The sequence below is a fragment of the Podarcis erhardii genome (assembly GCF_964252035.2).
Source record: "Podarcis erhardii genome assembly, chromosome: 1".
Classification (NCBI taxonomy): domain Eukaryota; kingdom Metazoa; phylum Chordata; class Lepidosauria; order Squamata; family Lacertidae; genus Podarcis; species Podarcis erhardii.
In genome coordinates this window covers 128652379-128672523 of record NC_138497.1, presented here as the reverse complement: position 1 = coordinate 128672523, position 20145 = coordinate 128652379, and the positions used below count along the sequence as shown (strand labels likewise).

Sequence of the window (20145 nt, the reverse complement as noted above, 5' to 3'; positions counted from 1 at the left end):
GCATGCTAAAGACTCAACCTCCCCTATTCCGCATAAAAATTAAGGAGAGAGCCTATTACCAGAAGAGGCACCCCAAAGATCCTGTAACACTGAAGTACTGTCAAGTGACCAAAACGGGAAAAATTCTAGCCTTTTAAGGCATGTTAAGAGAGCAGTTTATTATTTAACAATGAGTCCCTTAAGACAAGATACAATTTAATATCTGAAATACTAATATAATATCTGAAACATAATAGTTTAATATGGGTTATAGGAGAATAGCCAACACTGACTCCCTGTTCCTCCCCAGCCCCCTGCTCCTCCTACCCCAGTCCTTGTCTCTCCCAAAAACTGCTCTAGAGGATTCTCCAACCCTCCAGAGCAGATCTTGAGAATGTATGAAGGATCTAGGAATTGGGACGGAGTGTGTGTGTCCCATTGCACCAGCAGAAGTCTGATGGGCTGGTAGATATTCACAGCTGGGTATCACTCATAACTGAGCATAATTTTCAGAATGTCTGCAAATATCTATTAGAAATCCCCAAACTTCAGTCAAGGAAGCCATACAAGTGGAATACAATAAAATAAGACATTTGCACACCCCTAAAATATAGTAGCGTTTCCCATTTAGTCTTTGCCATCTTCCCCTATGAACCACCATTTGGCAACTAATCCACAGTTTTTGTGCTACATCACAGAATGCCTACTCAAAAACACTGGATTCAATGGCGCTTAGCCCCCAAGTGTGTGTTATTAAGACACCGCCCAAGTTATGCAGAATTAAGGTATACTTAAATCCCTTGAAATCAATGGGACTGAAAAAGGCACTAACTCTGAAAAGGATGTACACCTGGAGCCTCTTTTGTGCATAAATGGAGTTGTTCCCATATCAAGGATGTGGACCCCCAGATGTTGGGACTTCAATTCCCATCAGCCCCAGCCAACACAGTCTACATTCAAGGATGATGGGAGTTCTAGTCCAGCAACATCTGGAAGGCTACAGGTTTTCTAAATTAACAATGGGTAATGTAAGCGCCATTTAAAAATAATTAAAAGGTTCTAGTCTTCTCAGCCCTAGTGTGCCCATGCTTATTGAGTAGCAAATTCTACTGAGTTCAGCAAAACATATTCCCAAGTAAGGGCATGTACTGTTTTAGTCTTAGATCATGCTTAAGTGTGAGATGAAAAGAGTACCAAAAAAACCCTGATCATTGGTTTTGCTCAATTTCCTACATTGCACAGTCTCATTTTTTAAAAAGAGAAAGAAAGAAAGAAATGATAAGATACTGAATTATACTAAAATTCATTCTGAAAGCTACAATATTAGAAGCCAATTTGATTGTTATCTTAATAGAAAAGTGGAATGCACATATTAAATAAACTTAAATGAATTCATGTAAAAGAGCATTCAAGCAGTCATTTAGAAAAACTGGGCTTCTTCAGATCCCATTAGAAAGAACTTTTCAAACAGAAACAAATTATCAGGGAATAATGATCGAAAAGAATCTTTAAAAAACAGCAACAATCAAACGTGTAGGTGAAATATACATATCTGAACAAAATAACCAATATAAATAAATATATTAATAGTACATGTCCAAGTCTCAAAACCTTGCTTCTAATTAACAGTTGAGCAACAATCAACAGCAGAAAACACCTTCCGATTTAATTCAACATCAAGGATAGCAGATCAATCTTTCCCCAACCAAGAACAAACATAGCTCTTCCTATTTTCCTGTCATACCACCAGAATGTTCAACTTTTAGTCTCCTTTTTTACAAAAATAAAAAATGGACTACAATTCCCATAATCCCCAGCCAGCCCAGCTAATGGTCAGGGATAATGAGAGTTGTAGTCCAACAACAATCTGGGGACACAAAGATGAAGGACAGTTTACCACCCATGTGAGTTTATTTAATCAGCCATTAACACAAAGAGATGAAGCCCCAGTAAGAATAGTGCAGTTCCAGTTCTATGTGACGACAGAGCAATGGGCCGTCTGTACTTGGTAGAAAGCTGGTTTTGTTACTTTGAAGTTCTAGATAGGTGGGATATTTTGGGGTACACGCAAGGAAGATGCCAAATATTGCCCGAAAGCCGAAAATTCTGCACACACACAATTCCAGCATTTCAGACCTTTGGCCCTGCAGATGTTGCCGTACCCCTAATCCTTGGCCACTGGCCATGCTTGCTGGGCTTTGATGGAAGTCCCCAGCAACTGTTTTTAGAGCTTCAAGAACAACAGAAAGAGCACAAAAACAAGGCCCAAAGGAGCCCTTGTTCTGCCAAGTTTCTTTCCCCCCGTAGCCTTTACACCAGATTCTTCTGACCAAGCAAAAGTGCTCCCTTCCATCGACATGGCTCAACTGAGCCACATCCTCAGTTTATTGTCCCATTACTCTTCACTTGTGAGTTCAGACAGATCTATGGTGCCTAAGGTCTGGACCTCTCCTTTCCATTGACCTTGCACCCACCCCCAAGTGGAAAAAAGGGCAGAAGGGAACTCTCAAAAGGGTTGTGAGAAAGAAGTTTAAAAATGAAGAGGTGTGATCAGTGATGTCTATTAGTCTTCTATGTTGCGTCAGATGTTGGGTTAAAGGACAACATAATCTATCTATCTGAACTTTGGGAGCCTGGTAGCTCGAAGAAGGGACAAAATCCTACCATAGCTGGTGGTTCTTGACCCTACAGGGGGAACCAATGGGAGATCTCCCTAGGGCACACCTGCTGCGAGTTAGGCTTGGAATATTTAGGTGTCGGAGAGGAAAAGCTTTTTCCTTAGGGTATGCTTCAGCATGACAAAATACTGTTCCGTAGGGTGAGTCCTGTTCCGCGAATAAACTCTGTTGTTCAGTTCCACCAGGATATCCAGCAAATGCAACTTCCTGTAAGGGAAGAAGGGGGAGGAAAAGAGTGACAGTTGTCAATAGCCACATAGCAATCTGTAAAAAGTACCATATTTTTTGCTCTGTAAGACGCACCAGACCACAAGACACACCTAGTTTTTGGAGGAGGAAAACAAGAAAAAAAATATGCTGAATCTCAGAAGCCAGAACAGCAAGAGGGATCGCTGCGCAGTGAAAGCAGCAATCCCTCTTGCTGTTCTGGCTTCTGGGATAGCTGCACAGCCTGCATTCGCTCCATAAGACGCACACACATTTCCCCTTACTTTTTAGGAGGGGAAAAGTGAGTCTTATAGAGCAAAAAATACGGTAATTTCCAGATGAATAGCTCTTGACTTTGCCGTAATGTTTTGGCAACCGGACACAGTGGAGTGTATCACAATTTAAGATGGTGGGCAGGTAGCTGGTGGTCTCACCTGCACTGTGCTTTGAAATATGCTCCATCAACAAAGCCAAAAAAAAGGGGGGGGGGAGAAAAGGAGATTGTTTTTAAAAATGAGGAAGAGAGGCGGGAGCTCAGAGCTCCCTTAGACCACTCCTTTACAATGCTCCTAGTTCCTCTCTCCAGTGCTATAATAATAATAATTTATCTCTTTGAATAATAATAATTTATTATTTGTACCCCGCCCATCTGGCTGGGTTTCCCTAGCCACTCTGGGAGGCTTCCACAAAGACCAAAAATGTGAATTTTATAAATGTGAATTTTATATTTGACTTCACTTAGCAATGTTTTCTTTTGAAATAAAATAAAAAAATTCCTTCCAGTAGCACCTTAAAGACCAACTGAGTTAGTTCTAGGTATGAGCTTTCGTGTGCATGCACACTTCTTCAGATACCTGAAGAAGTGTGCATGCACACGAAAGCTCATACCTAGAACTAACTCAGTTGGTCTTTAAGGTGCTACTGGAAGGAATTTTTTTATTTTGTTTTGACCATGACAGACCAACACGGCTACCTATCTGTAACTGAAACTTCTTTTGAAATGTTTAAGATTCTTTTTTCCCTTTAACTTTGTTTGTGTTAAATATGTATTCTGTAGTTGACCTCCTTTGTAATGTTTTATTTTGAAACCTTTCAGATAATATTTTAGTTTCCTGTTCATTATGTTGCTTTGACTGTATACTTTATATTGGACTTTCCTCAGAAATATTTGATTATGGATTGTTTTTACTGATGTTTAATATGCTGTAAACCACCTTGAGATTTTTCTTAAAAATATAAGGCGGTATAGAAATGAAATTAATAACAGTAATAATAATTTAAAAGATTTGTATTAATAGAAAAGATGCAGGAGGAAAGGGTTAATACAAGGACCCACAAAGGGGAGGAGGGGAGTTCAGGAGATACTTTGAAATTGTCTTTTTATGTTGGTTGTTGGATAATCGATTGTAAATTTCTAAAATCTGAAGAACTAAATAAAATTATATATATAGATAGATAGATGATATAGATAGATAGATAGATAGATAGATAGTGAAAGCAGTTCCTCAGAGGGTTAAAACAAAATAAAAAAATTCCTTCCAGTAGCACCTTAAAGACCAACTGAGTTAGTTCTAGGTATGAGCTTTCGTGTGCATGCACACTTCTTCAGATACGAAGTGTGAAGAAGTGTGCATGCACACGAAAGCTCATACCTAGAACTAACTCAGTTGGTCTTTAAGGTGCTACTGGAAGGAATTTTTTTATTTTGTTTTGACCATGGCAGACCAACACGGCTACCTATCTGTGTCAGAGGGTTAAGTTCTGCAACCATTCCCATATTTCTGTCCATTTTCTGCGCTCATACAAAAATGCAACACAGGAACCACCCATAGGAAAAAGTGGAATTGTATTTTTCACTCTATAAGATGCACTTTTTCCCTCCTAAAAAGTAAAAAGATCATTGTGGACTTTAGGAAATGTAAATTGAATATTCAGCCACTTATTATTGAGGGGAAGTGCGTGGAACAGGTCTCGGTGTTTTGATTTCTGGGAATGGAGTTGAGAGACGACCTAAACTGGGGAGAAAACAGCAAAGACCTGGTGAAGAGAGCACAGCAGAGGTTATATTTTCTGAGAATCCTCTGGAAAAACAATCTCTCAAAGGACCTGTTGATGGCATTTTACCATTGCACTGTGAAGAGCGTATTAACTTATGGTCTCTGTGTGTGGTTTGGGAGCTGCATGGCCAGGGAAAAAACAATGCTATCCAGGGTTGTAAGGACTGCAGAGAGAATAATTGGGTGCACTCTTCCCACCTTAGATCAAATCTATGCTGCCAGGTGCCATAAGAAAGTGGCAGAGATAGCGCAGGATAGTACGCACCCCTGAAATTATCTCTTTCAGCTTCTGCCTTCTGGAAGAAGGTATAGGGTTATAAAGGCTAGGACTAGCCGTCTGAGAAACAGTTTCTACGCAAATGCAATTCTGGTTCTAAACCCAGCATAAGGGGGTCTCTATAGTATAGTGTATTTTAAAATGGGGTTTCAGAGTTTTTAGGGTTTTTTGAATGTTTTATGTAGTTTTTATGTAGTTTTACAATTTCATTGTTCTGCATGGGACAATGACAATAAAGATATCGTATCGTATCGTGTGTGTCTTATGGAGCGAATGCAGGCTGCGCAGCTATCGCTGAAGCCAGAACAACAAGAGGGATTGCTGCGCAGTGACCCTTGTCTAACCCCCTTTTGAAGTTACCCAAGCTAGTAGTTGTCATTCAGTCTTGTAGCAAGTTCTGTCTTTTAACCATACATTGTGCAAAGTTCTTCCTTTTGTCTGTCCTGATCTCCTACCTAGCAGCTTCCATGGATGTGTGTGGGGTGGGGGTGGGGGGTGATATAAGTATCTTCAAGGTTCAGGGTATCCTGACGAAACCCTTTGGTTGTTAGTTTAGTTTAGTACAACATTTGATTCAGAATATTTTTTTTCTTGTTTTCCTCCTTTAAAAACTAGCTGTGTCTTATGGTTGGGTGCGTCTTATAGAGCGAAAAATACGGTACTTTGCTGTTGTTGAGGAAAAAGCCTTCTCCCCCCCTCCAACTTTCTACCTTTTGTGAGGCTCAGTCAGAAGGTCAGCTAGAGCACACAGGTAGTAAGAAGATGGACTCTGCGATCTCTCCAGGTGTGATGCATCCAGCATACATTGGCTCCAGAGAATGTCTGCTCCTTGTGGGATGGTAAACAGATCTCCGTCTGTCTCTATTACGCTGGTATTTTCCTGCCTGCTTCTGCGCTCAACATAGTTCTGGACGAAGAACAGCTTGGGTTTCCCCGAGAGATAGACACACGCATCGCCAGTAAAGAAATTCTTCAACCTCTCCAGGGAAAACGCAGGAGCGCCCTGGTCTGTGCAGAAGATGCCTTGTTCGTTCCCTCGACTGACGAGGACGCAAACGAAGCAGTCGTAGTCCTTGTGTTGCTTCAGCCTCGCGACTTCGAACAGCTCGCGCACCAAGGAGTCCACACTTGGGAACAGGCAACAGCGGACTTCGAAGGACAGCGCTCGGAAGGCTTCTGCCAGCATATCTGGAGAAAGAAAAGCGCCCGGAAAATGAAATTATGGAAGGGTCTTGCCAAATGCAAGGTGGTTCTTATAAAATGAGATTCAGAGGCAATACAAAGCACAAGAGAGTGAGAAGATTTTTAAAGATTTTATTCTAAACAGCAAGCCAAAGATACATCGCCAAGCAAACACTTCAATCTGCCACATGGAATTATTATTATTATTATTATTATTATTATTATTATTATTATTATTATTTATTTGTACCCCGCCCATCTGGCTGGGTTTCCCCAGCCACTCTGGGCGGATTCCAACAGAACACCAAAATACAATAACCTATTAAACATTAAAAGCTTCCCTAAACAGGGCTGCCTTCAGATGTCTTCTAAAAGTCTGGTAGTTATTTTTCTCTTTGACGTATGGTGGGAGGGTATTCCACAGAGTGGGCGCCACTACCGAGAAGGCCCTCTGCCTGGTTCCTTGTAACTTGGCTTCTCGCAGCGAGGGAACCGCCAGAAGGCCCTCGGCACTGGACCTCAGTGTCCGGGCAGAACGATGGAGGTGGAGACGCTCCTTCAGGTATATTGGACTGTTTAGAGCTTTAAAGGTCAGCACCAACACTTTGATTTGTGCTCGGAAACGTCCTGGAAGCCAATGTAGGTCTTTCAAGACCGGTGTTATATGGTCTCAACAGCCGCTCCCAGTCACCAGTCTAGCTGCCGCATTCTGGATTAGTTGTAGTTTCCGGGTCACCTTCAAAGGTAGCCCCACGTAGAGCGCATTGCAGTAGTCCAAGCGAGAGATAACTAGAGCATGCACCACTCTGGCGAGACAGTCTGTGGGCAGGTAGGGATGCAGAACTCACAGGCCTCTGGATATTGGTAGAGTCCCAACTCATAGGGCTGCCAAAACACTGCTGCTCAAAGATCTGAGCAAATTATGGAGACTTTACATTAACTACACAGGCTGCCTATATACCGTATTTTTCACTCTATAAGACACACCAGACCACAAGATGCACCTAGTTTTTGGAGGAGGAAAACAAGAAAAAAAATATTCTGAATCTCAGAAGCCAGAACAACAAGAAGGATCGCTGCTCAGTGAAAGCAGCAATCCCTCTTGCTGTTCTGGCTTCTGGGATAGCTGCGCAGCCTGCATTCGCTGCATAAGACGCACACACATTTCCCCTTACTTTTTAGGAGGGAAAAAGTGAGCCTTATAGAGCAAAAAATACGGTATTTCCAGGCCCAATTTTAGGTGCTGATATTTACTTTTAAAGCGCTGAGCCGTGAGTTCAGGGATTCCACCAACCATGCCCTCCCACACCAGGAAATCATTCATTCCACTACCCACTTCCATTTTCTTCTTTTTCTTTTTCTCTCAGCAATCAAACAGCCACCTTTCTACAACTACTGAGCACGCTCAGACCTCCCTAAGCTGTTTTAGAGGAAGTGATTTGATTCATTCCTTCATAAACACTAATATACAGTCTAGCCATCAGAGGGCAGGATTGTATCTTTATACCTCTCTCTAATTCACAGTTTACTCTGCTATGTGTTTGTGTGTGCGGGGGTGGAAGGTAGGATCTAAAGCACACCACATATTCCTAACTTTTAAATAACCTGTCATGAAAATTTCCACAGAACAATTTTACCCCAAAGGATTATCAGCAGGAAGCAAGACGGGCGTAGAAACTTCCTCCAATATAATAATAATTAATAATAATAACTTATTATTTATACCACGCCCATCTGGTTGAGTTTCCCCAGCCATTCTGGGCGGCTTCCAATCAAGTGTTAAAAACAATACAGCATTACATATTAAAAGCTTCCCTAAACAGGAAATATAAATATTAAAAAATAGGCAACCTTCGCACAAAATCCCCAACCCAACATGATATTTTGTTTTGCGGGGGTGGTGGTTGGGGAGATCCCCAAACATTGTTTGATATTCAAAAAACACTCTGCTTTTCCTGGAACTGTTTTGCCAAACTAGTTCTTAAGAGAAGAAGCAGTAGAAGTTCATGAGACTCTTAATCTCAGGGAGTAGGTGGTAATTTATTCTATTTCATACATGGTGAATAAATTTTGACTGCCATTGACTTTGTTTTCCACATACAGTGGTGCCCCGCAAGACGAATGCCTCGCAAGACGAAAAACCCGCTAGACGAAAGGGTTTTCCGTTTTTCGAGGCGCTTCGTAAGACGAATTTCCCTATGGGCTTGCATCGCAAGATGAAAACGTCTCGCGAGTTTTTTCCCTCCCCCCCCCCCTTTTTCTAAGCTGCTAATAGCGCTAATCCGCTAATAGGGATGCTTCGCAAGACGAAAAAACCGCTAGACAAAGAGACTCACGGAATGGATTATTTTCGTCTTGCGAGGCACCACTGTATGAATGACCAGCAATTGATTTTTGCACCTGTCTAGGATTCCGAAGAGCTTAAAATTTAAATACAATATGAAGCCCCATGTTATGCAGGAATGTAACAGGACTCACAGGTATGGATGCATAGGAGTGCATTGTTATAGGTTGTGGCCCTAGGCCTGGGAATAAGCCTCACTCAACACAGTGCAACTTACTCCTAGCAAACATACTGTATTTTTCGCTCCATAAGACGCACTTTTTTCCTCTTAAGATCTATGGGGAAATGTCTGTGCGTCTTATGGAGCGAGTGTGTGGTCCCTGGGGCTGGGGAGCTCAGGCTTCCCTCACCGCCAGCCCCACAAGCTCTGGGAGCAGCGGGAAGGCTGCGTGTAGCCTTTCCGCTGCTCCCCGACCTGCTTTTTGGGGCTGGCGGTGGGGGAAACCTGGTCTTCCCCTACCGCCAGTCCCACAGCTCCGGGAACAGCTTCTTTTTGGGGCTGGGGGGGGGACCCGGGCTTCCCTCGCCACCCCCGACAAGCTTCTGAGCAGCTCTGCGGTAGCCCGCGAAGCCTCCGCAGGGCAGCGGGAAGCCTTCATCCCGCTGCCCAGGGGAGACTTTGCGCGGCTATCCCTGGCTTTTGCGGGGGGTGGGGGAAGGGACAGAGCGAGGCTCTCTCACTTCCCCCACCTCCTGCAAAAGCCCCAAAGCGCCACACACACGCTCCACGCGGCTCATGAAAAGGAGTGCTGAGCAGAGCCTGGGATGTATTCAGGCTCTGCTCAGCGCTCCCTTTAAATAATATTTTTTTTCTTGAATTCCCCCCCCCCCCGGCCCAAAAAAAGCAGGTGCGCCTTATGGTCAGGTGCGCCTTATGGAGCGAAAAATACGGTACATAAAATTGCTATGTCAAAGTACAGTCGTGCCTTGGTTCTCGAACAGAATGTGTTCCGGGAGTCCATTCGACTCCTGGAACTGCTTGAAAACCAAGGCGCGGCTTCCTATTAGGTGCAGGTGTGTTCGAAAACCGCAACACTCACTTCTGGTTTTCGATCGTTCAAGAGCCGAAACGTACGAGTTCCAAGGTGTTCGGCAACTAAGGTACGACTGTAATTAACTGTGGGCTCACGTCCTCTTGCAACTCCAACAGGGCTTGGGGTGCCAACATTTTTCGATCTTGGACTAATGATGGGGTCTGACCCTCTTAAAGGCACACCTCACATCAGGGTCAGGCCCATGAGAAGCGAGTCTTACAAAGGGCAAGCATTGCCGGCAAGATCTGTCATCCCCATTTGTAGTGATGTTCAGGCACCAGCGCTTTTGGCTATACAGCCAGAACCATGTATCCACAAAAGCCACAGAAATGGATGGGGCAGAAAAGTCCAATGAGAACAGAGCGTTTTCAGGGGCCGAGGAAGACAGTCGGAGGAAAGAAAAGCACAATTTTAAAATATACAAAAGAGTAGGGAGGAGGGATGGAATGGAGTATTGAAGATAAGGGCATGGCTGGTTGGCTGGCAGCAATCCACACTTCCAACGTTTTGCTGGAGGCCCCCACTGGTCTTTAACAATCTCGGCTCAGGTTCAGGAATGGCAACTTTCACTTTCAGATTTAAAGTTACGTTTTAGTGAATGTTCTCGTTTTGCTTTGTCTCCAATGCCAAAGCATCCATTTCCGTTCAGTTCCAGAAGGTCCCTGGGTCACTTATTCAAAAAGGATCAGGGAACAGGAGATGGGGGGAAAGAATTCATACACCAAAGAGCCACTGCCAAAGTAGGCATGACTGGACTAGCTGCAGGGCTGCCCACACAGAACAATGTGGCTTCCTGTGTTTCATGCTTTGAATGGAAGGTTATCCTGCAATGTGCTCTATGTGGGGCTACCTTTGAAGGACCAGGTGCGCAGCCTGGGAGTCATTTTGGACTCACAGCTGTCCATGGAGGCACAGGTCAAATCTGTATCCAGGGCAGCTGTTTACCAGCTCCATCTGGTACACAGGCTGAGACCCTATCTGCCCGCAGACTGCCTTGCCAGAGTGGTGCATGCTCTGGTTATCTCCCACTTGAACTACTGCAATGCGCTCTATGTGGGGCTACCTTTGAAGGTGACCCGGAAACTACAACTAATCCAGAATGAAGCAGCTAGATATGCTGTATCAGTTGCCGTTTCCAAACCGCCTTCTCCTGCTTAGACTACTGCAATGCGCTCTACGTGGGGCTACCTTTGAAGGTGACCCGGAAACTACAAATAATCCAGAATTCGGCAGCTAGACTGGTGACTGGGAGCGGCGCCGAGACCATATAACACCGCTCTTGAAAGACCTACACTGGCTCCCAGTACGTATCCGAGCACAATTAAAAATATTGGTGCTGACCTTTGAAGCCCTAAACGGCCTTGGTCCAGTATACCTGAAGGAGCGTCTCTACCCTCATCATTCAGCCCGGACACTGAGGTCCAGCGCCAAGGTCCTTCTGGCAGTTCCCTCGCTGCGAGAAGCCAAGTTACAGGGAACCAGGCAAAGGGCCTTCTCGGTAGTGGCACCCGCCCTGTGGAACGCCCTCCTACCAGATGTCAAATAATTAAACAACTACCAGACTTTTAGAAGACATCTGAAGGCAGCCCTGGTTAGGAAAGCTTTTAATGTTGTTTAATAGGTTATTATATTTTGGTGTTCTGTTGGAAGCCGCCCAGAGTGGCTGGGGAAACCCAGCCAGATGGGCAGGGTGTAAATAAATTATTATTATTATTATTATTATTATTATTATTAATTATCCTTCAGAGAAAAGTTAGCTTGGACCAGAGATGAGGAACTTGAGGCCCTCCAGATTTCCTTTCCATGGAATTGCAGAATTGGAAGAGACGGCGAGGATCATCTGGTCCAATCCCCGGCAATGCAGGAATCTTTCGCCCAGTGTGGGTCTCGAACCCACAAGCCTGAGATTAAGAGCCTCTTGTTCCACTGCCTGAGCTAGGTGTTGTTGGACTCCGACTCCCATCAGCCCCAGCCAGCATGGCCAAATGGTCAGGGATAATGGGAGCTGTGGGAAGAGCGGGCACAGGTTCCTTCATTTTTGCTTATACCTTCTTGCCTGGTAATTCTAGTTACCGTATTTTTCGCTCTATAACACGCACCTGACCATAACACGCACGTAGTTTTTAGAGGAGGAAAACAAGAAAAAAATATTCTAAACGAAACAGTGGATGTATGATTTTTGTGGTTCATGCTTTGTAACCACGTTTTTGCGCCATTGCAGCCCCATGAAACAGTGGGTGCGTGTGTGTTTTTTGGTGCAGGCTGTAGCCATGGACATGCTATGTGATCTGATGGTGAACTTGGGGTGACCCAGTGCAAAAATCCTAAGGATCCATGTGGATCCGTGCTTTGTAACCACGTTTTAAGTGGGGAGGGAAGGAAAAGCATTCAAGGGACAAGGAGCACGCATGGGGTGTGTGGAGAAGGATGCTGCTAATAATGCAGAAGAGGGGTTTAAGGGAAGAAGGAACACGTGTGGGGTGTGCGGAGAAGGATGCTGCTAATGATGCAGGAGAGGGGTTCAAGGGGAGAAGGAGCTCGCGTGGGGTGTGTGGAGAAGGATGCTGCTAATGATGCAGGAGAGGGGTTTAAGGGGAGAAGGAGCTCGCGTGGGGTGTGTGGAGAAGGATGCTGCTAATGATGCAGCAGAGGGGTTTAAGGGGAGAAGGAGCTCGCGTGGGGTGTGTGGAAAAGGAGCTTTTCGGCGAGCTGAGCGGGGAGGGGGGAGGGAAAGAGCACTTTTGCTTTAAAGGAGCCAACCCGACAGCAGCCACTTACAGCAGTGTAAGCAGCTCCTTTCCTCTCCCGCTTTCCTCCTTCTCTCCCTCCTTCTCTTTTCCTCCTTCTCTCCCTCTTTGCTGCTTTACGCAGCTAATGGCGAATCCCCTGCAACCCAAGTCCTGCTCAGCGGATCAGCTGAGACGCTGGGAGAATCGTAATTTCCCCCTCTCCCTCATCCCGTGCCCTCCTGTCCCCAGCAGCCTTTTTAAAAAATTTTTTACTGGTTTTCACTGCGCTCGTGGCTCAGAGCCCTCCTGTGCCCTGCCGTCCCTCTGCAGCCTCATTGCTCCGTTTAGAGAGCGCACGGACCTTTGCTAGCTGAGGCTGCAGCAGCTGTTGCTGGCTACGCGGCGCTTTTTCCGGCTCGCTATGGCTCCCGTCTGTCCCTCCTCGCGTGTAAGCGGCTGCTGCCCGCTTTGCTGCCATGGCTCTCCTTCCCTCCCTCCTCCTCGGCTCCTCCCCCTCCTCCTGGCTGTAAAGCAAGCAAAGCTAGAGCCGTGCAGAGCCCTGCAAGCGGCTCCCGCTTTGCTTGACTGATGGCAGCCATGGCTCCGGTCGAGTGCATTCGCTCCGTAACACGCACAGGCATTTTCCCTTACTTTCTAGGAGCAAAAAAGTGCGTGTTTTGTAGCGCAGATTACGGTATCTCCCACTTATCCAGATACAGAGATCTTGGCTGTAGTTCTATTACATCCTTACAATAATTGACCTAAAGGTAAAGGTAAAGGGACCCCTGACAGTCGTGACTGTCTCTGGGGTTGCAGCGCTCATCTCGCTTTATTGGCCAAGGGAGCCGGTGTACAGCTTCCAGGTCATGTGGCCAGCATGACTAAGCCGCTTCTGGCGAACCGGAGCAGTGCACAGAAACGCCGTTTACCTTCCTGCCAGAGCGGTACCTATTTATCTACTTGCACTTTGACGTGCTTTCGAACTGCCAGGTTGGCAGGAGCTGGGACAGAGCAACGGGAGCTCATCCCATCCTGGGGATTCGAACCGCCGACCTTCTGATCGGCAAGTCCTAGGCTCTGTGGTTTAACCCACAGCGCCACCCGCGTCTCTAATAATTAACCTGCATACATTTAATTTTGGCGAGACGTGTTAAGCTGTGCATAAAACTGCCTCGTCTCCCGAGATGGTTGCTGATGAGAAACAGGCGAGAAAAGGTCACTGTTCCTTTTCTTCCTCTGTTCTCATCCCCCCCCCCAAAGGCACAAAACGGCCTTGACTGCACTCATTTCTGCTATTTTTAGCCACTTGTGTGTTCCAGTAGCATGCATCAAGCCCTCAAGAGATTTTTATTTTTGCTTATGTAAGAGACGCGTGGGGAATTTTTCCAAAAAATAAATAAATGCTGGAGGTGAAGCAGGGGCATGTCAGGGTTAGACTGGGCATCCCTTTTAAAAAATGTTGCAATCACATAAAAAAAAATCCAAAGGAAACAAAAAAATATATTTTTGTGCAGTTTCATGGGGGGGGAAGCAACACACAAAAATGCTTTAAAGCTTGTAGAAAAAGACTGTCATGGACAGAATAGACAATAGTTTTATAATGAGGATAGATTACATTCTAACTATAAAACTAAAGCGGAATACTGTTCTGTAAGCATCCATTAGGCACCTCTGCTTTTTCTCACGAGAATGTATTCCTAGGCCTGGTTAGATCCACCCCAAAATTCATTAATGGACCCAATTGTGAGTACAGAAGAGGGGGATTAGAGGTGTGAAGGAGCAATTGATCCCATTCAGAGAGTTCAGGTAAACTTATCTAAGATGAGTTTCCCATCCAGGTTTGTAAGCAGATCTGATTTCACAATTTTTCTCATTCCCCACCACTTTGAGCTCGATTCTGGCTGATTACTTCCACAATAGGAAATCTACAATCTTTCAGAGAAGGGAAGGCAGATTCTGCAAACAATTGGCACCAAGCCAAGCTCTGATCAGATCCCAGAAGCCCATTCAGCACCTTGCAGATTTCAGCAATGATCAGAGAAAGGATCTTGCCTGGCCTACAGACATGCATTAAGAATGAGGAGGGAGATACCACTTCTGAACCTCCTTATAGATTAAAAAACCAAAACCAAAATCCCACTGGGCAGAGAAATAGCACATTAGGGAGTGGGCCAAGCAAGAATCTTACAATTGCTAGCTTGTTCCTGCTGTTTATTGGCAAGGAGATTTTGTAGAATAGGAGAAAATTAAAAATGAAGCCGCCCCATGCAATCTGAAAGGAGACTCTTGAGAGTCCCATGGACTGCAAGAAGATCAAACCTATCCATTCTGAAGGAAATCAGCCCTGAGCGCTCACTGGAAGGACAGATCGTGAAGCTGAGGCTCCAATACTTTGGCCACCTCATGAGAAGAGAAGACTCCCTGGAAAAGACCCTGATGCTGGGAAAGATGGAGGGCACAAGGAGAAGGGGACGACAGAGGACGAGATGGTTGGACAGTGTTCTCGAAGCTACCAACATGAGTTTGACCAAACTGCGGGAGGCAGTGGAAGAGAGGAGTGCCTGGCGTGCTCTGGTCCAGGGGGTCACAAAGAGTCGGACACGACTAAACGACAACAAGCAACAAAACCACTGCAGCATTTTTATTCATTTGGTTTTCTCACAGCTACATCCTAACTTTTTCCAAGCAGCTCATAGCGGGATTTCAGGCTTTTTCTCCCTAGCCAATTTTTCTTTGCACAGCCACCCTATGAAATAATGGATTAGATGAGCAGATTGGCTCGTTGTCACACAGCGGGCCTTCATGGTAGGGGGTTGTCTGAGGATCTGAATCTGGATCCCCTAGCTTTTAGTCTAATACGTTAACCGCTGTGCTGTGCTGTGCTGGCTACCATCTCATTGTGCTGAAAATATAGACCGGGACTAGCCCTTGAAGTCGGAAGGACGTGGAGGAAAAAGCGTAAATTGTCCTTCTCCAATCAAAAGTGGATGTGGGGTTCAAGGCAAAAAGGAAACACAAAGTGATACATGCAAGGCCGTAGCCAGGCAAAATTTCCACACAACAAACGGGAAAGAAAATGCTTATAAAATATAAGTTTCCCCACCCCGACTGCTCTGTTACTACAGAGTGGAATGAGCGTTGCAGGAAACTATAGATTATGCCTTTGATTATGCCTCCTCAACTGCATGCTATCTTGACTATACTTTTTCCATTTCTTTTTAAACACATAGCATCCATATTGTCTTATTTGGATTGTTCTGGGTGTTAAGTTGTGGGTGAACATATCAGACGACACAGCGATTCTTCAAACAGCTCTTGTTTATTCACAGGCCAGAACAGAACTGAACTGAAGGGTTCAGCCAGCCTGCTTATATAGAGCTCCACTAGAACGCAACAGTAACCATTTTCTGTAACTATCCAATCACTGAACGTCACTTTCAATCCCTTATTTGCATATGTGGACCTGAGTGGAAACTATCTACAGTATCCCCCTGCTGGCCCAGGGTGAGAACTTCAGTACATAACACCCCTCCCCACCAAGATAAGGTGTGAGTTACAATCGTATATACAGCACTACACGTAATGGTTCAATTAGGCACAAAAGCATATCAGTTACATTTCACCTACTTCCATTAGACCGACAATATTACATGTCCAACAACATAGTCCTTTAAATAAGTTGGGCACTTGGAAACTCTGCCAGACCGCAGGGGACACAGGTCCAGGGGGGCGCTCGATTCTTGCTGAGGCTGTGGCGCGACCCTAGGTGGTGTTGAAACCAAGTCCCCTGGATCCACTGCTGTGGGTGGAACATCCGCAAGTGGAGTTGGCGGAATGTCAGGCACGGCAGTGGTCTGAGTCTGTGGGAAGTCCGGCAGACCCTCTGAAGCAGCTTGGTTCGGCTCCACGCCTGCAGTTTGAGAGAGGTGTAGGTGGAGCCTCACCATCTGTAAGTGTCTGTTCCGGAGCCACAAACACAGTTGGGGGCACTGCGGTAGTGTCCAAGTCCCCAACCCTGCACCTAAGCTGGTCTGGCGCCACAAACATCCATTTTCGAGTGCCACCTGGTACGAGCAAGGTCCAGTGACTCACACTACTGTGGCTGGCACCCAAGGAATGTCCCCCACAAAGTTCCGGGCAAAAACGTGGTTTCCTGGAACAAAGGACCGTGGCGCGTTGGCACAGCCCGGGGGTTCGGCCACAGCAAAGTCAGGGTGCAGCCGGTCGAGCGATCTGAGGCGGCGGCCCATAAGCAGTTCGGCAGGACTCCGCCCTGTGGCCGCATGAGGGGTGATGTGTTGCACGAACAAGTATTCAGCGACCCGCTCGTGCCAGTCTCCCCGTTCCGGGCGAGTCAGTGCCTCTTTTGCCGAGCGCACCATTCTCTCTGCTTCCCCGTTGCTGGATGGATGAAATGGTGCCGTTATGGCATGGCGGATGCCCAGTCCCAAAAGATACCGCTCAAAAGTGCATGAGGTGAACTGCGGTCTGTTGTTGGAGACGAGGACATCAGGACACCCATGCATCGCAAAGAGGCCTCGCAGCACCCGGATGACTGCCTCGGTAGTGGTGGAGGGCATCAGGGCCACCTCCAGCCATTTGGAATAGGCGTCCACCACTACGATAAAGGTCCGGCCATGAAAGGGGGCGGCCAGATTGTTGTGCACCCTCGACCAGGGTGTCTTTGGCGTCTCCCAGGTGCGTCCCTTAGCTGCCGGTGGTGCAGGCCTAGATTATTGGCATGCTTGACAGGCGGAAACCCAGGCAGTGATGGCATCGTCCATGTTAGGCCACCAGACGTAACACCGAGCCAACGCCTTCATTTTGACAATTCCCAGGTGGCCAATGTGCAGAGCCTCAAGGATGCGTTGACGGAATCTTTGGGGAATCACGACACGGTCTCCCCCACAGCAGACAGCCGCAATGAGCCGAGAGTTTGTGTTGTCTGGTTGTGAACAGCTGGAACTCTGATGCAAAAGGCCCTTGTAGCCACCCCCTCCACACCCAGTTGAGCACACGGCTGATGGTGCGATCCTGGGCAGACGCGGAGGCCACAGTGGCAGCCGATACAGGCGCTGCCGGAAGATCCTCAATCAGGAGGAGTGATGAAGCAGGAGCCGGGTCTTCCACAAACGCTGGAAGAGGGCAACGGCTGAGGGCGTCGGCATGGCCCATCGATTTCCCCGGGCGATGGACGAGCCGGTAGTGGTAGGCAGCCAGGAAAACAGTCCATCGCAGCATGCGCGGCGAGAGGACCGGTGGAGTTGGTCGATCACCGGCGAGGAGGCCCAGGAGTGGCTTGTGGTTGGTGATGAGGTGGAAAGTCCTGCCGTAGAGGTATTCATGGAACCTCTTCACTCCAGCCACAAGTGCCAGTGCCTCCTTGTCGAGCTGGCTGCAATTCCATTCAGTTGGAGATAGCGTCCTGGAAAAGTAGGCGAGCGGTGCTTCTCTTCCGTCTGGAAAACGGTGACTAAGAACAGTGCCAATTCCAAAAGGTGAGGTGTCATAGGCAAGGACCAGCGGCCTGGCTTCACTGTACTGTACCAGCATACTGTCCGATGAAAGGAGAGCCTTGACTGCATTGAAGGCGGCCATCTCCTGATGACCCCAGGACCAAGGTGTCTTCGTGCTGAGGAGTAAGTGAAGAGGCTCAGCCACCGTGGCTTTGTGAGGGAGGGAAAATGTTATAAAAGTTCAGCAGTCCCAGGAATGCCTGCTACTCCGTCTTGTTCTTTGGGATGGGGACCTGCTGGATAGCGTGGATCTTGGATGTCGTCAGGTGAAGGCCGGAGGCGTCGACAAGATAGCCCAGGAACTCCACCTGTGGAACGGCGATCTGGCACTTCTCCCTCTTTACCTTGAGCCCGGCCTCTTGGAACCTGGTCAGCATAGCGCAGAGGCGCTCGAAGAGCTGCTGGTGTGAATCTGCGGACACCAAGACATTGTCGAAATACGGCACCATGCCCGGAAGCCCTTGCAGGAGACGCTCCATAAGGTTTGGAAGATGCCAGGAGCCACACTCACCCTGAACTGCAAACGGCGGCAACAGAATGCCCCTCGGTGGGTGACGATCGTCTGGGCTTCAGCGGTGGCATCATCAACGGGCAGTTGTTGATAGGCTTGGGCAAGGTCCAGCTTAGTGAAGACCTTGCCCTCACCCAGGGAATGCAGCAGGTGTTGGACAACAGGAACCAGGTAAGCATGCTGCTGAAGTGCCTTGTTGATTGTGCACTTGTAGTCGGCGCAGATTCTCACAGACCCGTCCGGCTTAACAGGCGTGACGATGGAGGTTTCCCACTTGGCATGGTCAACCAGTTCCAAAACTCCTTGGGTGATCAGCTTGTCCAGTTGTTTGTCCACCTTAGCCTTGAGAGCAAAGGGAACCCGGTGTGGCTTTAGCTTGATGGGGGCGACTTGTGGATCAAGGCTAAAGGGGATGGGCGTACCTGTATATTGACCCAAAGTGCCGTTAAAAACCTCAGCAAAGTCTTTGACCAGACCCTCAGTCTCAGCGTTAGAGATTCAGTTGACGCTGGTGACTTCCAGGCCGAGGGCATCAAACCAGACTAGCCCTAGGAGGCTTGGCCGCTGACCTTCGACCACCACCAGTCGGAGCAGGCCTGAAAAATCCTTGAAGGCGATCCGGAACCGGCCAATGCCTACCACAGGAGTGTTGTTTCCCTGGTAGTCTCTCAGGTGTACGCGGTGAGAGTCGAGTTGCCTTTTGGACACTTTGGGTACCAGTCTTTTGATGGTGCTCCAAGACACGATGGACAGGGCAGACCCGGTGTCGATCTCCATGTCACATGGAGCTCCTTCAATGAGCACCGTGACGTTCAGCTTGCGTCGCGTAGGCGAGTCGGTTTGGCCAATCGTGGTTCCAGATGGGCAGTGGCAGTTGGTGAGAGCAAAGCAGCTTTCCTTGGCGGACTGGAGTGAAGACTTGGACTTGCGAGTCGGTGAAGGGGGGGTGTCAGACGGAGCCAATTGGCAGACCTTAGCGATGTGGTCCCTTCTGGAACACTTCCGACAGATGGCGTCTCTGAATTGACACTTGGCATGGGAATGGTTGCCTCCGCAGCCGGCACATTCCAAGTGGCCTTTGGACTTCTGTTGGAACTTCCTGCGCTCCCGCTTTGTCTGGTGCACATCATTGTCTTCACTGGAGGATGCCTCATCACTACTGGCCTCTTCATGATGCACTGGAACTGGCTTCCTAGCAAGACGCGGGCTGCTGGCCTTGCGGATCTCAGCATCTTCTGAGGCCATGGCCTCCTCAATGGCTTCTGCAGCGTGAGGTCTGGCTTGGCGAGAAGACGCCGTTGCAGATGGATGTCCCGGACCCCACAGACAATTCGATCCATCAGGGCATCGCCTAAGTCTCGGAACTCGCAGTGCATTGCAGCCTGTCAGAGGGCGGCGGTGTAGTTGTTAATTGACTCCCCCTCTGCCTGGTTCCGGTGGTAGAATGCATGGCAGGCAGCAATCTTGGACGGCTTTGGCGCGTAGTGGTTGCGGAGCTTCTCTTGAATCGTGTCCCATGGTGTTGCCTGGACTGCTACAGGCGCAACCAATGCTCGGGCCATCTTGAACACATCAGGCCCACAGAGGCTGAGGAATAGGCCTCGCTTACGCTCCTATGATACTTCCGTCAG

General features: G+C 47.4%; 1 protein-coding gene across 5 annotated transcripts in view; it reads right to left on the bottom strand.

Moving 5' to 3' along the window:
• Window positions 1–1468: 1468 nt before the first annotated feature.
• CFLAR (CASP8 and FADD like apoptosis regulator) overlaps window positions 1469–20145 on the bottom strand; it is a 45066-nt gene continuing 26389 nt past the window's right edge. For all 5 annotated transcript variants that reach the window (XM_081839397.1, XM_081839398.1, XM_081839396.1 and 2 more), the window contains 2 exons: window positions 5909–6386; window positions 1469–2864 (listed from right to left, as the gene is read on the bottom strand). In XM_081839397.1, coding sequence (XP_081695523.1) covers window positions 2729–2864; window positions 5909–6386 — 614 coding nt within the window. In that variant the 3' untranslated portion in view covers window positions 1469–2728. The remainder of the gene's footprint in view (window positions 2865–5908; window positions 6387–20145) is intronic.